The sequence below is a fragment of the Zosterops lateralis genome (genome assembly GCF_965231275.1).
Source record: "Zosterops lateralis genome assembly, chromosome: 8".
In the NCBI taxonomy this organism is placed as follows: domain Eukaryota; kingdom Metazoa; phylum Chordata; class Aves; order Passeriformes; family Zosteropidae; genus Zosterops; species Zosterops lateralis.
In genome coordinates, this window is record NC_139768.1 from 31,518,150 (window position 1) to 31,537,483 (window position 19,334).

At 44.5% G+C, this 19,334-nt stretch overlaps 1 protein-coding gene across 3 annotated transcripts in view; it reads right to left on the reverse strand.

The window, feature by feature from the left end:
• Nucleotides 1-19,334, reverse strand: part of PRKG1 (protein kinase cGMP-dependent 1) — a gene marked incomplete at its 5' end in the record, with an annotated part of 363,931 nt that overhangs the window by 42,648 nt on the left and 301,949 nt on the right. For all 3 annotated transcript variants that reach the window (XM_083866088.1, XM_083866089.1, XM_083866090.1), the window contains one exon: nucleotides 12,046-12,120. In XM_083866088.1, the coding sequence (XP_083722214.1) occupies nucleotides 12,046-12,120 (75 nt within the window). The remainder of the gene's footprint in view (nucleotides 1-12,045; nucleotides 12,121-19,334) is intronic.

A 19,334-nucleotide genomic window follows, 5' to 3' on the forward strand; every position in this document is an offset into this window, starting at 1 on the left:
GCTCATCTGCATTAACCACTGAGAGAAGCAGCAGATCCTGAAAGATCCCCCGGAATGGGTGACCTGGAGTGTGTTTCTCATGTGATGAATTGTACATTAATCACGTTTCCACCTCATCAGCTGTAATTAATTACACCAAAAAGAGAGGGGTTTGATAAAATTTTTAGTTGCACTGGAAGCACTCTGCACTACAATAGCCACAAAGACAAGCACAACAACCTGTTATCTCCTCCTCAATCCCAACTTTTCAGCATCACACTTGGATTTGCCAAGTAGAAAAGCATAACTGAGATGTTTCAGCAAGGAGAGACTCGATGATTATCAACTCTCCTGCCTTGATTGTTCCCTTCCCAGTTTATTTGGCTCTAAACTGAATGTTTGTGCCCAGCAATTCAGCAGAAAAACGGAGTTGTGTTTTCCAAGACTTCTCCTCATCTCTTTATTCCCCACTGTTGTAACAGCTCAGGTTCCCATAGAAACTGAGAGTAAAGAGCAGAAGTGTAAAATACAAATGAACAGGTCCAAGCTGGCAGTGTTGTGCTTTATTAGACAAATAAATATCACTAATGGGCACTGGGCTTTTCTAACAGCAGAGCCAGATAAGGCTGCACCTTATCAAATAAAGAGATGACACAAAAATGATAATGCCCAGAGTCACTGGGAAGGAGTCGATCCCACTTCTGGAAACTGAGCTGTTTTCTGGATTATTCAGTTTTGGAGGCAGGAAAACCCCAGCTCCTCATTCACAGCTCTGATCCTGACTCGCCCAAATCACCCCAAGTCACTCTAGATTCTCACCCCTCAACACTGGAGCTTTGCAACGTGGGAATGGGGCAACAAGCACTAATTTAGAACCTTCTCAGCTATTTATCATTTTAAATGAGTATTGGCACAAGGATTGAAAGGGGTTTTTTAAAGATGAAGGACTTCAGGAAAAATATCAAGTTGATTGAAAATTATCACTTTTAAATTATCAATTCAATTACAACATGACAGTTGGATTCTTCCCAACAAAAATAGTGGAAATGAGAGAGAGATACTCTCTCCCATACTGGGAGATACTGGGACTATAAACTATTGCAAGCCCTGGAGAGTTTTTAGAAGGCCATAATAAAATATGACTGATTTTTTTTTTAAGAGACACTTTCAATGCCATGTACAAATATTCCAGGAGTGTTTACCCTTGGGCACCCCTGTTGTCCCTTCTCCAAAGGGGTGACACAGATCAGCCTCTCCTGAGCCCCTGCAGCAGAAGGAGTGATGCCCTCTGCTAGAAATATTCTTTTTCTAAGCAATGCCATCCACTGAAACTTGGGGAAAATTAGGAAAACTTTCAAATAGCTGAGGTGTTTGCAATTATTTCCATTTCCAAGACAGGCTGTGCCATCCAACACTCACTGACTCAAAAGGAGAATTCACTGGAGCAGCAGCCCCTGTTGAGTTTTTGAGCAATGCAGCCCCTGGCAACTCCTAAACTCAGCTTTCTTATGCTCAGCTCTTCTGTTTAATGGCACAGGAGATGCTGCAGGTCAAACAAATATTTAAATTTCTTTCCCCCAGCCATGTTTAAAACAATGTTGCAAAATGCTTGAAGCCATGGGAAGAGATTCACATAAAAGAACACTTGAGTCAAGAGACTCCCACCTCAAACCATCACCAACCCATCAGGAAAGGGAAGGTACAGCACTAGTTGTTCCAGCCTTTACATCTCCCCTCTCTCTCCTGAGAAGTCTGAGTAGTTTTCTCCATTTCCAAGGAGCTGTCCTGGATAAGGAGGCACTGAGAAAAACCTGCCTGCCTGAGAAACAATGGAGAGGGTGAAACACGAATAGGAACAGGAGGAAATATTATTCTTTTTGGTGCTGAATTTCCCAAGCTCAGTAAAAGGAGGTTCAAATGGCCAGAGTTCTAACTGGTTGCAAGAAAAGCATTGGATGATATTTAATTTTCAGGGAGCTTTGGGAAGTGCTGAGTGTGGTCTGTGACCGGTGCAAGGCTCACTCCTGCAGGACTTTACCCTTTGCAACCATAAAATATGAGAGCAAATCCTTTTTGCTTTAAATGTCAGCTTCAATACTTAGCAAGGGCACATGTGAGCAGCAGGGAGCAAAAGCCTTGGAGCAGCATTTTCTCCTGGATCCGCTGTTTTTCCAAGCAGGAGGTCACGTCCTCACTAAGCACTTGCTCGACTCTTAAATATTTTCATGTCTGAATCTGACCCAGATGCAAAACATGACAACTCAGCTCCTGCCTCGTTATTAAAACAGCTGATCTGGAGCAGTGGGGTTGGCAAAACAGCTTTCAGAGCTGAACTCCAGGCACTCACTGCCTGAGTGCAGGAAATGACTGGGAAGCTGCAAGAGGGGGAATTTAAGGGCACAACTGATGTTCCACAGCAGCCAAGTGGCGGCTTTTTGATTTGTACCAAGCCAGCATCTGCAGGGACTCCCTGGCAATTTCCCTGCCTGTTCCAAGAGTCCCAGCCTGGCCTGGCCTGCTGCCAGTCCTGCTCCCATCTCAGGCTCCTCAAAGAGTTCCCAGCCATGGGAATTCCAGGCTGCCCTCCCAGAGGAACGAGATCACTCGTGCAAAGGAGCAGCCTCCAAAGGGCTGAAGGAATAACGATCCATCTGTGAGGAATGCACCTTGCTGAGTGTATTTGGTTTGGTTTAGGGTAAATTTGGGAGAAAACCTTTGAATGGGGTGTTTTTTAGAATAGTAAATTTAAGTGATTTTTTTAAAATTGGTTTGGGAAAAGATTTTTTTGGAGTAAAGCGGGAAAAACCATTTATTTAACAATTGAAGTATTTATAAACACAAAAAAAAAAAAAAAAAAAAAAAAAAAAAAAAAACAATAAAACTTCACTACCAGAATAAAGGTCTGAGTTTTAATCCAAGACTAAGATCAGGACCTGGAGCTCTGAAGGGGTTGGTGGGGTATGGCACAGTTGATAAACACAGATCATCAACAGCTGAGCAGATTCCAACTGCACACTTTAGAGTTCATGGTTTCACACTAATCCCTCACTCTGTGATCAATAAATGATGTTATTTGATGTTTTCTACAAAGCAACCCAACAATTGTACAGGAAAATGACAGGAAACCAAGAGATAGCAAAGACAGGGCTCCCACACATCTCCCTGGGCTGCTATGCTGAGCAGACAGAGCCAGAAGCACCTCACTGCCATCACTAAAATGAATTTTAAATACAGCCATGAATGAGGGGCTTTTAACTCGCATCAGAAATGTGATAACAAAAGCCCCATTATAAACCTCCAGGTAGTTTTACATTCATGTCCAACAGAGTGGGCCAGATCAGGCTTTCATCTCCTCTTTCAGGGTTTACAGGCACGGAGCTATTGCACACATTCACAATGTCATCTTATCTGTATTTCTGATGTTTTATCTTGTTATACCTCTGCAGAAGCTGGGGGATCAGCTCAATCATGAGAACAAGTTTTCCTTTTTTTTTTTTTTTTAAACATTTTTTTTCAGGTGATTTAAGGATTTAGAGCTCAGCACTTCTCCAATCATTTCATGGAGCATTCAGTGAGGCACTGAGAAAATGGAGCAAATGGAGCTGAGGGCAAATTGATGTAAGTGGAGCAGAGCACAGCCAGGAAAACCAAGTGCACTGTCCAGTGTGGTGTTTGGGATGCCCTAAATCTGGTCCAAGCCCAGGCTGGATGGATTTGGGGGAACCTGGGATTAGTGGAAAGTGTCCCTGCCCATGGAACTGGATGGGTTTAAGGGTCGTTCCAACCTAAACCATTCCGACATTCCAAGTGGTGCAAACAAGCACATGGGGAAAATAATAATAATGATTATGATATCACATGGTGGCAGTTTCTCAGGATCCATAAATAACACTGGAAGCACCAGGAATTTTCTTTTTTAATAAACCTCCATTACTCAGTGTTATGGTGCATGTTACAGTAATGGGAGGCTGGCACCTTCCTGGTGATCCCAAAGACAGGAGCATCATATCCTGTGGCTCCCACAGCTGGGAGCAGGGAAAGCAGAGACTCATCCTAGAAACCTTTCTTAGAATCCCAGAATGGTTTGGAATGAAAAGGATATTAAGGATCATCCAGTGCCACCCTCTGCCATGGGCAAGGACACCTTCCACTATCCCAGGCTGCTCCAAGCCCCAAAGTCCAACCTGGCCTTGGGCACTTCCAGGGATCCAGGGGCAGCCACAGCTGCTCTGGGCACCCTGTGCCAGGGCCTGCCCACCCTCCCAGGGAACAATTCCTTCCCAATATCCCATCCAGCCCTGCCCTCTGGCACTGGGAAGCCATTCCCTGTGTCCTGTCCCTCCATCCCTTGTCCCCAGTCCCTCTCCAGCTCTCCTGGAGCCCCTTTAGGCCCTGGAAAGGGCTCCCCAGGTAAGGATGAGATGAGGGTAGAAATCCTGAGTGGAATTTACACTGGAAGCTATGTATGGAAAGCAATTTGAGCCCTCAGGAAAAGTGATTGTTTTCTACAGGGAGGAAGAAAAAGGGTTTGTTTTGGTGGCTCAGTTGTGGGTGAGATGGAGGCATCAGTAGCAGCTTTGGAGTTAAGGCTGCACTGGGTTTTCACTTAAAGTGGGATTAAATTCTTCCATTTCACAGTTGGGTGATTGAATTTCATCTTCCAATGTGACATCATTTCTGTCCTGGGGTCAGCTGAATCTGCTGTGCAGTTTTATGGTACCACACTCACTAATGTTTGCAGGGAGAACAACGAATATTCACTCATTTTGAAACAGGAACCTCCACCCTCTACTCCTTCCCCTCTCCCTGCATTTAAAACAACCAGCATTTCCAAACCTTGGAGCTCCTCGCATAAATCCTGGCCTTGGAAGTTTTTTTGGGTGAATGGGAAGAAACTTTTTTATCTGGCAATACCTTTGCCAGCCCTGCTGAGACAATTTGACAGCAGGGAGACAAGGCTGTCCCACCTCTTGCCCTGGTGCTTCCCTCTGGGTCCTAAATCTCTTCCTGCCAAACCTTCTCTGGATACCAGCACCAGCACCTGCCTTTCACCTCTCACTGGCTCTACATCTCCTTCTTTCCTTTCCCTTACAAATTCTTGGATGTAAAAGTGAGGCCTGAGCTCATAGGAGCTGCTGAGGTACAGCCAAGCAGAACTGGACTTGCAGGGAACTGCAGTGCTGGCAGAGCTACAAATGATCCCACACCTGCTTCCAGCAGTTCCAAAATCACTGGCTCCCTGTAGCAGCAGAATCACTCAGTTTTACTTGTATTACATTTTGTTCAAGTGCCTCCCTGTTATTTAAGTCAGCACATAACAGCGGGACAGAAATAGCCCAACTTCCAGTGGTGTAATCCTTAAAAGCTGCTTAGATAAATCCTCAGGACAGCTCCAAAATGTGCTGGACAACTAATTTACAGCACCAGAGGTGCAGGAAAATGTTTTAATGCTGGCTTTGCGTCAACCCCACCCCCCCAAAGTTGGCCGAGGTTTCTGGTTAAAGCACAGAGCCAGCAGAGCACGGAGCTCCAAGCACTGGGATTAGCAGAGCATGCCCAGCAGCTCCTGAGAGAAGGATTCCCATCCCTGCCAAAGGAATGGCTGGTATCTCCAAGGCCCAGACCACCAAGTGCTCCCACCACGTGCAGCTGGAATGGCCACGCACATGGAGGCATCCACATGGCATTTCTGCTCCCTCTGGGACTGGTTATCCTAGGGATGATTTCTGCTTCAGCTTTGCTTCCTCAGGTTCCTTTTATGGAATTTCCTAATTCCAGAAAACAGCCCCTAAAAATTCCATAGTACAGCCCCTAAAATGGGGCTGTCCTCTTCGCTCTGTGGAATTTCCTAATCTCATAAAACAAAGAGGACAGCCCCAATTCCATAAACAAATGCAGGCAGCTGTTGGAAGAGCAGCCTCAGAGGCCACGACTTCTCCCCACCAGGGCTTCCATGGGACATCTGCCCCAGCTCATTATCACATCCAAAGGTCAGCTGAGCACGGGGAGAGCACATGGATTATTACCTAAATAAAGCAACCTGGCTTTTCAAAGGTCACCTCACGTATCCCTGGTGGGTGACTGAGCATTCCCAGTGCTCCTTCTCCCAGAGGGAAGCAGCCACCAAGTCTGCGTGGTGTGGTCCCTGTGTGAATAATTCAAGTCTGCAAACAAACAGCAACTCCCCCTCAAGACACAAAGCCACATTTAGCATTTACCTTCACTTAGAGACATTTTCACATGTGCAAAGGCTCTCACATTTTTGAATGATTTCTGAGATGTTTTTATAATTCCATCTCTATTTATTACAGCAATCAGGAAAATCTGATAGATCTGGATACAAACTACCAGTGGCTTCAGGGATGGAATGACAAATTATTTAAGACTGAACACTGGGAAAAGCAAAACTCTCCAGCAGAAAGAGAAAAAGCTTTTCTGTATTAGAGGCCAAATAATGCCATCTAAAATCTCAGTTTTTCTGAACAGCAACTGAACAGGTATCAATGTCAGGGCCCACACAGCCCTCACTAGGGAGGAGAAAGGTTTTAATTATTTACACAGCTTAAAATAAATGACTGCAACCTCTGCTTTTTATAGCCCTGAGGAGCTTTTTGCCAGCTTTTTGCACATCCCACGGGATTTCTCCTCAGTCTGGCACCATGAATAGCCAAGGCAAAAGCTGCTTCCCAGATGGTCCCTAATTTAGGGAACAAGGGACACAGAGGGGGATGGAGCCCCTCAGCACAGCTCCCTGACGCTGCAAAGCCAGCAAATACTGCCTCTTGCAGAAAAAAAAATAACAATCCATGCCTTGGTGGATTATTTCAGCCAAAGTTTTCCAGCACAGCACCAAGTGAGACGCTCACTAAATCATCCTCTTTAACTGGCAGCTCCCATTTTGGAACCCTAACTCTGCCCATTTTCCTTCTGACAGGAGTTAAAATCTTTCTTGGCTTATCTCAGCTGTGTTTCTAAACAAAATAAAACCACCCTTCCCTAATGCCCGGGGTTGTTTCAGCCACACAACCCCAGGGCTGGCTGGATGTCCCACCCAGCAGGATGAACACAGCCCTGCAGAGGCAGCACCTGCAGGAAAAGCTTTCCCAAGCTTTCCCATCACACCAAAACAGGAGTTTCCATGAAGATAAACTGGTTTCTGCTCCTTTTTACAGAGCTGAAGGGCAAATCCAGCCTCAGTATGTTTATGGAGATGTTTCCTCATCTTCAGTGGATCAAGACTGTGGCAACCACTTCGACCCACAGATATCAACATTGCAAAAACCAAGTGTCATTTCTGGATCCATGGGTGGTGGGATCTTTCCTCTCCTGTCTCTCCTCCTACCCTTTATTTCTTTTCCTCTCTTTTCCTTAGATATCTTTGTACTTTTATATTGCTTCATTTCCATAGGCATATAAAAATATTCATAACCACCCTCTGCAGCAAAATTAGGTCAATTAATTCCTGGGATTCTTTTTTATGAATAAATGGAGTGAGAGAGGGGGTGTAAGGTGAAAAAAGGGACATCTCAGGGACTGAAAAAGAGGACTAGAAAAGGAGACTAAAACAAAAAGGTTTGGATAGAATCATTTGGGTTGGAAAAGAGCTCTCAGATCTTTGAGTCCAACTGTTAATGGGGCTCTCCATTAAAACACAGCTCCAGAAAGATGAAGGGCTCTGGGGCAGGAGCTGCAAGGACATGGAAAAGCATCATACACTAAATAAAGGTCCCTGCCCCTCGAGCCCTGGGAAGCAGCCAAATTTGGCTGTGAGTATCCAGACATTCCCCCAGGGCTGCAGGACAGCTGGAATGGGGAAAAAACCAAGGGAAAAGTGCAGTCAGAACAACCTCTACCTGCAGAGAGCCTGGAGCAACAGCATGAAGGCACCAGAGTCCAGGCTTCAGCTGGGGATTAATCCCAAGCCCTGCTGCCACAGGACATCAGCACTGAGAGCCAGCTGGGAATGGGATGGTGATGGAACCCTGGTCACTTAGAATCTCAGGGTTTGTGTGCTGACAGGCACTGACTCTCAAGCCAGCACTACATTTGACCTGAGGCCATGGAAGAGGCTTCCAAAATTGAGTGACAGCACTGGGATTATGGGTGTGTAGTTTAAATAGAAGTGTGTGATATCACACGGTGGAAAACTTAGAGTTTAAGGGTTTAGAATATAATCATATATAAAGCAAGATGGAGGACTAAGGACATAGGACAGTCCTTCTTTTTCACCCTCTTCTTCATGGTCTGGGTGGTGTTTTGTAATTGGATAGAAAATTCCACATTGTGGATCACAGGTGGTTGGTTATTGGGTTAAAAGTAAAAATAATCTAGGTGTCATTTCATAATTGGACAGTTGGTGCTTAAAAGACCTTGGAAAGAGTTAGAGCCATTTTTCACTTTGCTAGCTAGAACTCACAACTTGTGAGACTGTAACATAGATAAGAATTAATAAACATCTGAGCTCAAACACGAACTGTGTCTCCTGAGCATTTCATCCCAGCTCTAACAACAGAAGAAAAGAAGATAAGAAACTCACAGGAGGAGAGGACTGGGACAGGGTTTCTGCGGGCTGGGCTGGGCACAGGCAGGCAGGTGCCAGCTGTCCCAGCTGGGTGACGAGGGACACTTGGGCGGTGTGGCTGTGCCACAGCTGTGCCCTGGAAAGGTGGAACCACCTAGAGAGGAAACCCTCCAACTTTGGGAAGGGTTCAGCAATTGCACAGGATCAATTCCAGGAGCTCCTATGCTGGGAAGAGCCCAGCAGGAGGGATTGGTGTGTCTGGAGCAAAGGGGGTCACTGAACCTCGCCCCACTTGGCACCACCAGCCGCAGCAGAAACCGCCCTCCTGTGCCCTCCTGGATTTCTGGAAGCTGCTGGAGTGGCTCCATCTGGAAGCGACCTATACTGAGTTAATCCTGATTATTCGGGCATCTCCTTCATGCCCTGAATGCCAGCGTGGCTGGGCCTGGCACTGGGACACGAGTGCTGCTCTTCTGGACTCCCACTTCCTCAGAGCACGAAGCAAATTTGCCTCTCTCCTTCCCCTCTGAGGAGGCAACTATTATAATATTCATTAGATAATTAATTCATTAAGTCATTTGAATATATTCAAGGAGTAGACTATTATAATTCATATTATAGTCTGCATAATCCTATAATTAAAATGAGAGCCTACAATTAAAATCTTGGTGTCACAGATGACACATCTGCAACTGCTGATTTAAGAGAGGGAACACAAAGGATGGACGTCAAAGGGAACTGCCAACCCCAAGCTGACAAAAAGCAGAGAAGTGCCTCTAAAATAAGAATAAAGTCAATAAATAGTTCAGCTCCTCCAGGCCTGGAGGATAGATGGATACATGGAAAGATATTCCAAGCCTGTAACTTCTGCCTAACATCCTCTCAGCCATGCCCTGAGCTCTGTGACTCCAGGGATGTGCTCCAGCATGGAAATGGGAAAAAACCCCAGTGCCACTAATTTTGTAGTCATTTACAGTCCTGAAATGGTTTGGGCTGGAAGGGACCCCAAAGCCCACTTCATTCCAACCCCTTCCACCTCCCACTAGACCAGTCCTGCCCAAGCTGGCCTTGGTCATCCTGATCCACTTGATCCACAGGAACGCATCCCAAGGCCTTTTCCCAGCTGTCAATGAGCTCTGAAAAGGAGGTGTGAGCTAAAAAAAGAGCAGCAAAAACATTCCATGGGATTTGTGTAAAGCCTCACAAACCTGCCCACGTTTCATGTTCCGAGTTCTTCCCTATCACACACCTCCCCTTGGAAAAAAGAAGCCCTTGAAGGACAATTAGCTGGAGCTAATTAACTGCTGCTTGGAAAGGAATCCAGGTTAAACTCGCTACCAAGGAGACTTTTCTCCCATGGATTTTGCCTTGCGAGGTAACTCCAGAACACTAAAACTTTCTGGAAGGGCTCACAATTCTTCTGGGGTCTTTCTCTAAGAAACTTTACAAATTTTCCCTCCTCTATCCATCTTTCTGCTGGTTTTCAAGGAGCCCAGCAGACAGGAATATGGAATTTGACTGCTAAATACTCTATTTTTCAATAGGGCATTCCTTTTTTTGGGTGTCTTTCCAGGCAGACAACACCGATCCCTCCTGCCCTGTCCAAGACAAAATGTCAATATGTGACAACAACGCCACTGTCACCCCTGCTCTGCAGTGACAGGTCTCCAGCACGGGCCTCTGGAGATAAAAAGTTGCTGTCAAAATTAATTGGTTCAGCCCTTTAGGGAACAATTCCTCCATCAGCAGGGCCTTGCCCTTCCATTGGGATGAAACACTTGGCATTAGAAGGAGAGGACTGGAGAAGATAAAAGCTCAAAAATGTGAAGGTCAAAACCCAGTAGCTCCCAAAAGGAAGAGTTTCTTCCAAAGAGGTCCCAAACTGCAGTTTCCCCCACACTGTACAACACATCCTAAAATTCCCTGAACTGCCCTCAAAATCTCCTCAATCTGCATCCCCAGCATTCCTGGGATAATAAATACTCAAGAATAGAGCTTAAAGTTACAGATGTGGGATGGGCACATTTTTCTTGGTGCTGATTGGCTGTGGTGGCACCTTCAAAAACCTTTGGTGACTATGACATCCTTTATGACACAACCCAAAATTCCCCAGTTTTATATTCCCAATGTTTTCTTCCCTTCTGCTCCAATGGAAATCAATATAACCCAAAAAGGAACACTCAAAAATTAATATAAAATAATAATGGAATAACCCTGGGATACTTGGGACCATCAGTCTAAAGCATTCCATGCCTCAAATCCCCTTTTTTGGGGGGATGGTAAAGGAAATTGATAGTCTCCCACCTTTTTAATTGGGTCAACAAGAATTTAGGGAGTTTAACCTTTTTAATGGAACTTCTGTATAAGAAGGAAGCTTGCATTTGATCTGAGGCTGGGAAATATTATTCCAATCTAAAATGCAATCCTTTTAATACCTTAAAATTAATTAAACATAATATTTCAAATATCACACAAAGATAAGGAAAGAGAAATCTGTGTATTGTGCAGGATTAACAAGTTTTGCTCATGACCTGAAGATTTTTGAGGTGGATCTTAGTTTCTGAAGCACACCAAGAGCTATTTTTAATCAATACTTAATTGGGAATTCTCACTATCCCTCCACAGAGGTGCCCAATACCTTTAGCAGACACCATTCCAACCCCTCTGGTTTAATAAGAAGTTTCTATGTATAACTTAATTGGAATCTGCAATTTAGGCAGTCACTTAGAGCATTTGACTTTGAGAAAACACTTCTCCCCTTCCTTAATGTGCTGTGAAAAAATCTCCATAAAAGCAAAATAATTGAGACAGAGGAAAAGTAAAGAAATTTTGTATAGAACAAACTTAATTTTCTTTTCAACAGCTTCTGCCTTTGAATTGTGTTTGGTTGATATTGAGCATCTCCCGAAGCAGAACAGAATCCTCTTGAAAAGTTTTAATCATTGAGATAGAATCAGAGCTCAAAGATTACAGATTAAAATCAAAATGCAGCTCAAGAATGAATAAAAAAGTGGGGGGTTTAAAAATATTTTAATCTCATACTCTACAGATCCCTTCTGAAAGGAATGAATATTTATTGTGGACTTCAAATGAATATATTGCTTCACACCAAGGCAGCTCCAGCCCCAAATGACAAATTCCACTGTCCATCTTTGTCTCAAAACATGTTTGACTTTGGAAAGTATCTGAGAAAGGTCAGAGTTCTCTAAAGAAATGAAATGCCTTCAACAACAATTCCCTCAACAATTCCTTCTAGTGCAATCCCAAGACCTGGAGTTTCTCACCTCACAATATTTCAAGAGAATTTCTGGAAGATGCACTGGATTCAAATACTGTGATTGAGCAGGACTTTGGGACAACTTGGCTTTGGGCACTGACCAGAGGAGACCCATCTCCAAGGAGGAAAATTCCTCCATCCAGAGGAGGAATCTCTCCTTTTTAAGCTGTTTGGTGTTATTGCATGGAGAATGAGGAGGGTTTTTTTGGGAATTCCACTGGTGCCCCACCAACAAACACAAGTGTGAGACTTGATGCCGAGCACTTACTTTGCTTTTGCTTCTGCATCCTCATAGGCTTTGTTGGAGACATCATCCAGGCCCCCAATCAGGTGCTTGAAGGAGCTGTAAAGACAAAAGGACACTTTGAGAGGAAAATCACAGAAACACCAAGGCTGGAAAACACCCTGAAGATCATCCAGTCCCACCAGCACTGCCAGGTCCACCACTGAACCTGAAGAGATTCCACCTGGGAGCCAAGAAATCCAGTGTGGCTTCTCAGCAGCATTTGGGGCTGGATCTCAATGCCGGTGACCCACCAGGGCTTGAAAATGCTGGAGATGCAGAAGCCAACACCTGGAAGATCCAAAATTATTTATCCAGCCCACTGAAATGGCTGCTGAAGGTTCTCACCCTCCAGTAGAAGTTTCAGAATAAATGTGTCAATGTGGCTGGTGGGGCACCTCAACCATCACATCCCTGTCTCCAACCAGGATCCCTGGAAATTTTCACTTCTGGATCCCAGCTTTCTCATCTTTAGAGAAAAAGCATCAAAAACACATCAAAGGGGGTTCAAACTGAAAGAGAGGGGATTCAGGTTGGATATTGGGCAGGATTTGTTCCCTGGGAGGGTGGGCAGGCCCTGGCACAGGGTGCCCAGAGCAGCTGTGGCTGCCCCTGGATCCCTGGCAGTGTCCAAGGCCAGGCTGGACTTTGGGGCTTGGAGCATCCTGGGACAGTGGGAGGTGTCCCTGCCATGGCAGAGGGTGGCACTGGATGATCTTTAATATCCCTTCCATTCCAAAGCATTCTGGAATTCCATGAAAAACTAGGAATTAGTAACTGAAATCAGTGAATGCCTCCAAACAAAAATGTTCCAAGTGAAAAGCTATTTTCTACTATCCAATTCCAGTATTCCCAGTGGGTCTGCCACACACAGGTTTTCCTTCTTTCAAGGAAGAAAAATTTGAAAAGATGAACTGCTGCAAACCAGAGTCTCTTGACTGATCTCTGCCATAAGGTCACGGCCTCACAAATGAAAATCCTGCAATTCTGTGCTCCTGACACTCCTGAGGCACGAAATGCAGAGCTCAACAACAAGAATTGCTCCAAGCTGACAAAAAATGGAATAGAAACATTGAAAAGAAATAAAGAAAAAACTAAAATCCCCATTGAAGACCACATTTCTGACTTCAGGAATAAGATGGGGATATTTAATATGGCCCTTTCTCAAGGAGGATTTGTAGGATCAAAGAGAATGAGTGGCACTGAGCAGGTGAGGGAAATCCAGGGCAGCTGGGGAAATGCAATGTCCTGCCAGGCACAGGGTGAATCCAAGGAGATTCCATTTTTCTGGGATGGGAGGAGTGGGACTCCGGGGGCTCAGACACACTGACAGTCCTGAGAGGGTCCTTCAGGAGATGCCTGACCCTATGGAATGTAGGAATGTCCTGCCATGGAGGTGTGGAGACAGCACTAACAGCACAACCAAGGGAGGCACAATGATCCTGTTGGGAAAAGCTGGATTTTCCCCATCACTGTGGGGCAGGAGGGGACAATAGGGACAGGTAGTTTGGATCTGGAACTGCTGTCAGGGCTGTTCCAGAGGAATTCTCCTCCCTGGGACTATGTGCACACAATCTGTGCTCTGGGATGGCCCTGCTGGAGCAGGGAGGTGGCTCCAGGTGCCCACTGTGGGTACTTCCAAACTGACCCATCCTGGGATTCTCTGCTGGGAATTACAGCTCAGGAAATGCCCTCTGCCCACAGCAATTTCACCAGTCTTCCACTCCACTTAATTCATTGTACTTTAAATCATACAATCAAGGAAATCATTTATGCAGCACAGGGAAAGCAAATTAATTAATTCATTAATGAGGAAGAGGAGGCACAAACCCCTTTGCTCTCACATAAACTCATGTTAGTGGTCTTTAACCAGTCTGGTAATTACTAATATTTTTAGTTATTAGGATGTGTTAATAATGGGAGTGAGTTTTCAACCCCAAATTCCTTGCTCAGCAGGGAAAGCAGGAACAACTCAGCTCCTTCAACACCTCAAGTTTTATCTTCCTGCTGCTGGGAATGTGCCATGGGATGAAGCCAAACCTTGCAAGGTGACAGTGAGAGCAAAGCAGGATTGGGGTCTTAATGCCTAATTGCATCCCCAACAGGTATTTAAGCAATTAATTAGCACAGTAACACCATCCTGGAAGGCCATAAGACATCACCTAGGACCTAAATTGTGATTTAGGCTTGGTTTGCTTAGGAAAATGTGGCAGGGTTAAACGGCCCTCCACCCCCTTTTTTTTGTTGATGCAAATAAATCTTTTCCAGTGAAGCAGCAAAGAAGAAAAAGTCACTGAAAGGAGCAACAACAGTTTCTCCAAACTCCTTAATTTTTATTAAAAATTTTAAGCCAGACTAAGCACTGGGCATGCTGTCAAAGTTCACTCGAGTCCCTTTTTTATTGCCCATCTCAACATTGTTGAAGTCTCAGCTCAGTCCCAGCCTCCTCCAGAATTCAATCAGAAACTGCTCAGGGTTTTTTCCTCCTCATGGCCTTTTCTCTTCGTTTTTTCCATTCTCTCCTCATAACCAATTTTCTCCATGGATAAACTTTGCTCTGACTGGGAGAAACAGCAAAGCAGCAAACCCTAAAATCTCCACTGAAAGAGCTCAGCTCAGCTTATATGGGGTCAGTCATGCCAAGATAATACTTTTTTTTATTTCATTTTTCTCCAATTTCCCTTGCCAGGAGGCCCGATCCAATAACCTTTGTTGACACCTCACAGCTCTCCCTGATAAAAACCAAACCCAGGCTTGAAACACAGACAAAAATGGAAAATGCAAAGTGGAAAAGCAGAAAATAGCTGAAATATTTAAAACGTTGCCTTAAAAAAAAGTGCATCCTCTTGATATGTGCAGCTGGAGAAGACAAGAAGCTGGAAATGAGTGTAAATTCCAGGTAGTTCTGTAACTCTCTGTCAGCAGCAGCTGTGCCTTGAGTTTTCCTGGCTCTGATCCATCAGCTCCTCTCTCTCCATTTGCATGAGGCAATTTTGTCCTCCCAATACCCACAGTGTTGCTAAATCTCCAAGCTCCAAGAAAACGTTGTTGGCACCATAAATAAATTATATGGAGGGGAAAAAAAATCCCATATAAATAAAATATGAACCTGAATCAACCTCAGTGTAAATACTCCAACGGTTCAGGAGCAGCCACGAACACTTTCAAACACTTTCTCAGTTTCAAGAGGTAGGTGTGAAAAAAAAAAAAAAAAGAATCATTATGAAGTTGCACCAACTTGTCCCTGAGGGTGCCAGTGATGTTCCAAATGTCAGGAACGAGTTTGGAGCCTTTTCCTCCTGTTTTCTCTCCATACAAAGGAGCTGCAAGTGAGGTCTGTTGGTGCATCTTTATCCAAACTGATCCACAGAACAGATGCTCAAGGCGTGTCTGCACCATTTTTATCAGAAGACCTTTTACAGACAAGTTCCTAAAGGACCAATCCATCAAACCCAGCACATATTTGTTAACTTTTCCCCAACTGTACTTCTGGAACAAATCTAATAACCCCTCCAAGGAGCCTGGAAATTCATCAGGATGAGCTCTGACAAGGCCAAGCGCGGAACAATTTGGAGGCAACACCATCAAGCAGCTCCCATAGTAACTTTTTTCCCAGAGGATGAATTCCTGCAGCGTCACCAGAGGAAAAACTTCATTAAGAACAGCCTTGGTCTTGTAGGGTCAGAAACTCCATGAATTGTATAAAAAAAAAAAAAAAAAAAAAAAAAAAAAAAAAAAAAAAAAAAACCCAAAACACTTGGAAATAAAAATGCCTAAAAGCCATCTGAGAGGTGCTGTAAAATATTAATGTGTGTCCCCAGAGCAGAGGTTTGAGCAGCAGGAAATGGTGGGGCTGCAATGAGCTCTGTGGCTCCTCAGGCATCCAAAGGCTTCTCCAAATTCCCTCAGATGGTCAGATATCCAGCTGACGTTCTTTCCACAGTTCCCATGAACGTTGTGTGGATTTTACTGAAGTCTCCAAGCCAATTCCATAAGCCCGTGGTTTGGTCTGTGCTCCATGGCTGGCAGCAGGAACATTGGATAAATCAATCCAAACTCACCAGAGAGCTTGAGCACAAAGTCTGCCCCATGCTGTGGTCCCGTAGAGGGCTGCCACTCTCATTTCCTCAGCCTTGGCACCCTCTCACTTCATTTTCTCCACTGGATTATGGTACCTTCTCTTCTGTGTTGAAATTTTGATGATAATGGGAAATTCCTTGGATTCTTTTTCTTTCTGAATTCCAAGTTCTTTCTTTAAAATACACCTGATCAGGTAGGACTACACAAATTTTTGGTGGGTTTGTTGTTTTTTTTTCTGGCAGTCTTCTTCCTTGAGGGACCAAAATGAATGGTGCTCCCAATGGAAACCATAGAATTCCTAGAAAAGTTTGAGCAGGAAGACATCTCAAAGCCCATCCAGTGCCACTCCTGCCATGGGCAGGGACACCTCCCACTGTCCCAGGCTGCTCCAAGCCCCAAAGTCCAGCCTGGCCTTGGACACTTCCAGGGATCCAGGGGCAGCCACAGCTGCTCTGGGCACCCTGTGCCAGGGCCTGCCCACCCTGCCAGGGAAGGATTAAGAGCATGAAAGACCAAATCCCACTGAAATTCATTATTCCAAGTAAAGGAAGTGACTTGAAAACACAACTGCAAGATGGAAAAAATGCCAATGCTTTTTGCAACAAATATTTTTGTAACAAATATTTAAGTGGGAATGAAGTCCATGAGATGCATCAAATGCTTCCTGCAGGTCGTTTTCATTGTTAGATCAGGATTTTGCTCATTTCTACACCAGAAAAGGATGCTGGAAATGCACTTTGCAAATCACGTCTTCCTAGACTGGCAAAAATAGTTGTACCACTTTCTGACAGCCTTTGGAGTGTTTTGGGACTGGAAGAGCCCTCTTGTTTCACAAGGAAATTAAAAAGCAAGGCAGCACCAACATCATCTGGTAATTAAAGACCCATCATGAGCTCCAGTTTGACTTCCCTTGTGGCATTTCCGACTGCCACTGCTTCATCCCTGCAGCCATTTCATACACATTTTATAAATTCCAGAGATCCTCTTAGGCAAAAGCATTCCCTCTTTTCATGCTTAAGCATTTCCCTTCTCAAACCCAACTTGCCCAGAGCTCCTGGCTCATCCCCTGTGATGAAAGTTTCCCATATTATTCATCTACCAAACTACAAACTCAGCAGCAGCTAAACCAACCCTAAAATTGCTGGGAATATTGGCAAATCCAGAGCCAGGCTCACACTTCCCTTAGGAATAACTTCCTGTGGCACCAAGGTGTGACTTTCTTTGTTAATGAGATAGGAGTGTGGCATCTGGAACAATTTTGGGATGCCTTGGGAAGCCTTTCACAAGGAATTTGGAAGAGTTACCTACACTGCAGATAATTCCAGTGAGTGATGTTGGTCAGAATTCTCCAGGAATTCCATGTGGTAAGGAAAAGGTCTTTTCCCATCCCTTGGTTTTTTGGAAACTGCAACACGAATTTTGCTGAGCTGCTCTGAATGGGGACACCCACAGAGCATGGAAATTGCTGCTTCAGTGGTTCCATCTGATTAGGCAAAGAGCTTGTCTGGGAAAAGGAAATATTTGGCAGCTTCAGTGCCTTGTGTCACCCTCCTGCTGCATGGAACAGATTCCAGCTGCAGGGAACAACGCCCACTCCCTGCTCCCACTGCTGCCTTCTGTGTCACTCAACTTTCACATCCACCACCACAGCCCAAAAGGTGTAAAATTCACCATATCTGGATATAAAAACAAAAAAGGTTATTTTTTTCCTCACCGATTTCCCAAATTGCCACAAGGCCTGGTAGTTTGTCTCCACACGAAATTTTGCTCCTGCTCTTGTCATTCCAATAAAATAACAGCCTAAGGAAGAGCTGGGACACGAAATTCAGCCCATGCCAGGACACAGGACAGCCTGCTCTGAACTATAAATAGGGCTATCAATAGGGTCACGTTTCTTCCACTATAAATAAGAATTTTATACATAGTGTTAACTCTGCTAATTGCAGAGTGTTAATAGAATCTCTGGGGTAGATTAACCACAGCTTCATCAGTTTAAATTTAACTTGCACTTCCTTACTATTTCAAGGGCATTGTATGCTGAGGACAAGGCACAGGAGGACAAGGAAAGGAGCAATCTGGGGAATTATCAGGAATGAGTGACTTGAATTCCAATAATTCAAGTTTTTAACTCTCACAGTGCAAACCAAAAATATCTGTTGCAAAAGTTTAAAAATAAAAGAGCATAAATTACTTGCTGCTTTTTATTTCTCTGAATTAATGATTGCTAAATTATCTAATTATTAAAAGCATAAAGATTATTAAAATATTATCCTGCTAAATAATCAAATTCTTCTTCCTCTCTTTGCCCCACAGCAGGAGAAGGGAGGGTGGGTGTTTTACCTGCCAGGTTGAGAAAGGAGCTCTCAGGTGTTCCCCACCTGTGTCCAGTGGACAGACCATGGGTTTAGCAATTAATAATGCATTAACAACAATCAGAACTTACCAGAATTTCTAAAGGCATTCCCCAGCTCAGCCTTTACAGAACTCTGGATTTCCAGGAATGGAGGCCTGTGAGATAACTCCACACAAACCCCCTGTGCCACAGCAGGATTGCGGGGATGGAGATCAGCCCTAAAAGAGCACAGAATCCCATCCCTCACCAGAATATAGCAAGGGCTCCAGGATCACTTCTAGAGATCCACAGGGATCATGGATCCAGCTCCTGGCCCTGTCCAGACACCCCAACAATCCACACTGCTCTGAAAGCTCCTGGCCCAGAAGTGGGTCCCACAAACTTCAAAAATCCAATGGATTTATTTTTTTTTCCAACATCAGCAATTTTTTTCTCATTATTCCATAGTTTCTCCCTCCTGCAGGTTTCTTGGAGCCCCTGCACTGGGGGAGGCAGTGAAAAGTCAATAGCTATTCACCCTCTCTGTGGGTTTCACAGATCCATCCCACATTCCCATGGAAAGATTCCCATGAAGGTGTGCCCATGCCTTTTGCTGGTCTGTGCCAGTGCTTACCAACAGGAAAATCAGCCCAGGAGTCATGTTCCAATTTTTATGCCATTTTATGTCATTTTAATGTCATTTTTTAATCCCATTCCCAGTAACTGCAGAGAGCAGCTGGATTTGCAGCACTGGAGCATCCAGGCATGGTTTTTTTCTGGATTAACCCTCCTTAATTCTCTCAAGCTTTCTATACAAATTATTATTTTACTCTTCTGATCTCCTGAACTTCCTCTGAGCAGC